The sequence below is a fragment of the Pinus tabuliformis genome, chromosome 7 (assembly GCF_031772625.1).
Source record: "Pinus tabuliformis cultivar Carrire ecotype Pingquan chromosome 7, CPIR1, whole genome shotgun sequence".
In the NCBI taxonomy this organism is placed as follows: Eukaryota; Viridiplantae; Streptophyta; class Pinopsida; order Pinales; family Pinaceae; genus Pinus; species Pinus tabuliformis.
In genome coordinates, this window is record NC_142293.1 from 1,556,220,629 (window position 1) to 1,556,226,136 (window position 5,508).

Genomic DNA, 5,508 nt, shown 5'->3' on the forward strand with positions numbered 1-5,508 from the left:
ACCCCACTTCTGTTACGATACGGGATGAGGAAGCTTGTCAACCCAGCTACTGACGATGGTCCCACTCCACCGTGCGCTAGCCCGCCTTAGGTTGCTCTTCCCCACCCCAAATCCAGATCTCCAAACCCGATCTTAGTACAGTCCGAGACCGCATAGGTGCCCACTACTGTGAAGAGAGGGTGCCCTCTCAACTCCATCAAATCTATCACCAATCACATGTACTCGCCATTCACGCTCATTTTTCTTGGCGGATCAACTTCACAGCGAAGGACAACGGTTTGGTTGCCAGCTCTCCTGCGGTCGTCTTCGCGACAAAATGATCGCATTGTTGTAGAAGTTTTCGGGAATCGGCAGGTCGAATCTCGCTCAGCCATCGAGGGTGAATATGAACCGAACTTCCTGCTCAGCAGGAAGTTGGAGATCCCTCGTTCTCGAACGCCACAAACAGGTCGATAAAACTTCAAAGGTCGAGCACTTGCCTTGCCCTACTGCTTGTCTCTTCACCGAAAAAGAATGAACTCTGCCTCATCTCCTTCACGTCTACCATCTTCCCGTCTTTGTCTTTGATTTGATCATATTTGTAGTGGGGGGATTTAACTGTGGGACTCGTCCGGGGATTTGATCATATTTCTCTTTCCCAGACTGGACGAACCGAAGGCCTCGCTGTCCCCCTCGCCATTTCGCCAGGAGCTGTCAAGAATTGAATGAGGCCATGCCCGTCGCTCATGGTGTGATTTAAATGAAGGGTGAAAATGAACCCTCCGCATACCAACCGCGTTACCTGAAATATTGTGATAAGCAATACGTTAAGAAAACAGAATTTTCACTGGAATATAAATTGCGTTCATCAAAGCATGAGTGAATTAACCTGAATGAGGAGGGGAGAATTGGTAATAGTTTCCGAGCCAGGCACATCATGCAGCAGATCAGCCAAGCAGGGGAAGGGTGGGTGCAGGTCTCCGAATTCCTCCATGGAAACGTCCACATCAACTTCCGCAAACAGCACACCTTCGCTCGTGCAGTCCACGAGGAGCTTACTGAAGGGCGATTCTCTCAATATTCCGGCAAAAGGATAGTAAAACACCAAAACCTTCGCCAGCGCTTCTCTGATAACTTTGGCGGGATCCTCACCTTTTTTCAACGGATCAAACCGATAGAATTGAAGGACGGGAATCTGAAATCTGAGAGACAGTTGATCATCTAGATTGGAAAGGTATAGCAACCCTTTGGGAGTAGGCAAGAGAGGAGCGACTAGGATAGCCGGCTTTCTGGTGATTTTCATTTGCAGAGGTGCCATGAAAACAAAGCTGTGGAGAATCAATGAAAGGCTATGAAGCGACCACTCAATCGAAGATGAGCAGAGCAGGATGCAGTGCGTTGCAGAGGCAAAGATCTTTCGAGATGGAGGAGACGCCGAAGCCTGCTTTTGGTGAGATATATATAAATTGAAGCCCGCGTTTCTCAAGTGATGTGACCAGTTAATCCCATCAGCGATGAGAGATTAACCATGAAAGAATTACAGCAAAGGCCACTTCATATTGGATTTTTAAATTTTAAATCTAATTATTAATAAGCATGTTGAATAAGTTGGTTCACTTTTTAAAATTTAAAGTAAGTCGTATGGATTTAATCCCTATCAATTTTTCTAGAATATTACTATATATTTCAAATTTCTTATCAATTTTTCTAAAATATTAGTATATATGACAAATAGAATTTAATCCCTATCAATTTTTCTAGAATATTACTATATATTTCAAATTTCTTATCAAATTTTCTAAAATATTAGTATATATGACAAATTTTCTATAGAATATTAGTATATATGTCAAATTTCCTGGTATATATATATGTTAAATTTTCTAAAATATCTATAATGATATACATGAGTTAAAAGTTGAAATTTATAAACAAAATATTTTTTTTGTTTTTTTTTTAATTAAATTTATCAATTAAAAAAATTTATGTGAAAGAATATATTATGGTTTTTAGGTTGATGGTATTGATATGTTATAACACTTACAGCTAATATTGTATGTATTTCAAATTTTCTAAAATATTTAGAATAATATATCTAAGTTAAAAGTTGAAATTTATCTTTAAAGTAATTATTTAAATTTATTAATTAAAAAATTCTTATGTGAAAAAGGATCATATAAAATTAATTATGGTTTTTTTTAGGTATGTGGTATTTATAAGCCATAATATTAGCCCATGGTATTGTAACAAAGACTATTTAGAAAGTTGAAATTTATGAACAAAGTAATTATTTCTTTTTTGTTTTTTTAATTAAATTTGTTAACTAAAAAAATTTCATGTGAAAGAGTATTATATAAAGTCAATTATGGTTTCTTGAGGTATGTAATATTGATAAGCCATAGTATTTAGAGTGATCTACAAAAGTCAAAAGTTGAAATTTAAGTTCAAAGTAATTATTTCTTTTTTTTTAATTAAATTTATTAATTGAAAAATTCTCATGTGAAATATAGTATCATATAAAGTCAATTATGGTAATTTTTTCTTTTAATTAAAATATTCTCATGTGAAATAATATCATATAAAGTCAATTATGGTTTTTTCAAGTATGTGGTATTGATAAGTCAGAGTATTAGCTCATGGTATTGTAGCAAAGACTATTTAGAAATTAAGAATCTTCATGATAAAGTGAGAGTAAGTGTTTTATATGGTTGTGCAAGCAATTAGGTGGATGGTAGAGATTTAATTTACATAATATTTTAAAATAGTTTTAATAATAGATATTTAATTTACAAAATATTTAGAATATTTTTTGTTGTAGTTATAGATGAAAAATTGAGATTGATTTCCAAAGTAAGCATACTCCTTCAACATTTTTAATTAAATTGATTAATTAAAAAATGTCATATTCATATATGTCATATAAATATGAGTTGTGTTTTTTTTTGCATGTGGTATTACTAAGTCATGAGATTGACCTTTGATATTGCGACAAAGTCTTTTTACTATGAGATTTTTTATGATTATATATATATATATATATCTTCTTTTTCAAATTAATAACACAAATCATTAAAAATAAATTTATAATTTAGTTAAGTTTTATGACATTTCAAAATTTTGGCAATGTGAAATGTATCATGAGCTAAATGTTTTCGTGCTTATGGACAATTATCAACAATTCAATTTATATGGTTGTCTTAGGTTATCAAGAATATAAAATCATATATTTGAAATATAAATAATAATTTAGGGAGAGGCTCATTCTACAACCCAAAGAGATGTGTAAGTATGCCCATATTCATATATATATATATGTGTGTGTGTGTGTGTGTGTGTATGATAGATATAATAAAAACAAAAATGAATATAAGTATTTAGTTTGTTTAATTAAAAGTATTATAAAACATCAATAATCTCACTCTATGTCCATACTAGAAGAAGTTGTAAAAATATTTCACTCTCCCCACCATAAATAAAATATATAATAAAAAACAAAAATGAATATACGTGTTTGGTTTGTTTAATTAAAATTATAATAAAACATCAATAATTTCACTTTATGACCATACTAAGAAGTGGTAAAAATATTTCACTCTCACCCTCAACCATAAATAAAATATTTTGAAGTCCATATTAAACAACATAATCTTATATCAACTTTATAGAGAAATAAAGTAGTTAAAAGTTTAAAAAGAACTATATATACATTATATAAACTAAATGATTTTTTTTAGTTTGTCTTTTTATATATATAGGATCAAAATGTAGACACTTTATTCAAATTTTGCACTCTAAAAGAAGTTTTCAACTCAAGAGATTTGATCCTTCTGGGTTCTTTCTAGATCCATGATTAAGATAGATCTTCTTAATAACAACTTATGTTAACCACTTTTAATGATAATCTAGTAAGAGCTAAGCGGGATCAAATCTTCACAAAATTTGAATGAAATATTTTCATTTTGGTCTTCTGATTATATATATATATATATATATATATATATATATATATATATATATATATAGACCACTTGTAATTTTTTATTATTTATGTTGCATTTTTGAATCTATAAAATAGAACAAAATTTACATGGGCATAGTAGTGAGATTGCTTACAATGTTTCACCTACCAGTATATATCCATTTGAAACACAGATTTAAAATGAGTAGAGAGGGATCAAATTTATTCAGGTGAAATGTAAAACTCCTACCATACAAAAAAAAATTATTTACTCTTATTAACATTAGCATTACATGTACATTGTTTATGGCAATATAAATCTTAGTCGCATTACTTTATCACACAGGGCAACATTATACCTAGGCTCGGCATTCTATAAGTGTTTATCCATGGTAACATAATACGTGAACAGGTTGGAATTAAACATATGTGTGTATCCATGCCTACGGTAACATTATGATATTTGGTTAATTGTTAAACTTACCCTATCCATCGTCTCGAGAAGGATCCGATGGTTGGCATGGATGTACTTACCCTTTTTCTTTGGTTAAATGATTTGATATTTATTTAAGTCATTGTCCTGCGGTCTTTGCAATTTGCCATTATGATCTCCAGTTGTCAGCAGAGGCTAGTCGTGCCAGCGTTATTCAGTCAGGTCTAAATTTATTGTGTTGCTTGGAAAGTTTGCTCCAGTGAACGTTTTCTGATCACCGCTCCTTGACACATCAATACATATGCTACACACGATGCCCACCTGGCGCGGTGCAGCGTGAGAGCCAGCCAGCTGGCTTAAGCTGCGGCATGCGGGTTTGCTACCCCGTTCCCAACGCTGTAGGCGGATCAATGCGCCTCGTACAAGGCACGAATGAGCCATGTGACAGAAGAGCCCGCGCCAGTTTCTACGGTGGAGATGGAATCTCCCAGATCGACGGTCGATCGTAGCCAGGTATGGATAAAAATCTTAAGGGTTTTTCTAATTCGCATTTGGCCTCATGCCGCTCATTTCCGCAGGGGTTCTGATCCTTAGCGGGTCTCTGGCGATTAGCATTTTTGCACAGTGCAGGTCACCTACAGATTGTCCATGGTGGAGATGGAGGTCCGCCTGCCAGCCTTGGCCACGGTATATGTGCCCTCCTTGCTCGCAGCAAACGCTTCTCTGTGATATTATCTTTTATTCTTTTACTTGCTATGAATCTGATACTCATTCGCTCATTGTTTTCCTGGCTTTTCCTCCGTCTCAGGTACAGGATGCGGGTGCCGTGACCAGCGCATGGTGGAGAACCGCCCCTTCCATCCCTTTTCCCGCTTCCGGGTAAGAGGAACCGACGCCATATATCTAGTTATGAGGGGATTCTGAAAGTGGTTTCCGACCGCTCTTGGCATGCTGCCGAAACAATGTTTAAGCTACTGTATCCGTTTATTGTTATTTTGAATTCATCCCCTGAAAATGGGTTAGACGGAAACCCGCTCGGGTTTTCCCGTGGTATTGTTTGATTACCGCCCAGAACTGTTATGGCGGCAATGTCCAACCGGGCTGCGCTTGCGACATGCTGTTTATTACATTTTGTATT

General features: G+C 34.8%; 1 protein-coding gene across 1 annotated transcript; it reads right to left on the minus strand.

The window, feature by feature from the left end:
* Positions 1 to 622: 622 nt before the first annotated feature.
* LOC149253892 (benzyl alcohol O-benzoyltransferase-like) lies at positions 623 to 1,297 on the minus strand. Its single transcript, XM_089454618.1, has 2 exons — positions 869 to 1,297; positions 623 to 781 (listed from the first exon to the last, which is right to left on the minus strand). The coding sequence occupies exons 1-2, from the start codon at positions 1,295 to 1,297 to the stop codon at positions 623 to 625; spliced, it is 588 nt and encodes a 195-aa protein (XP_089310744.1).
* Positions 1,298 to 5,508: the final 4,211 nt, after the last annotated feature.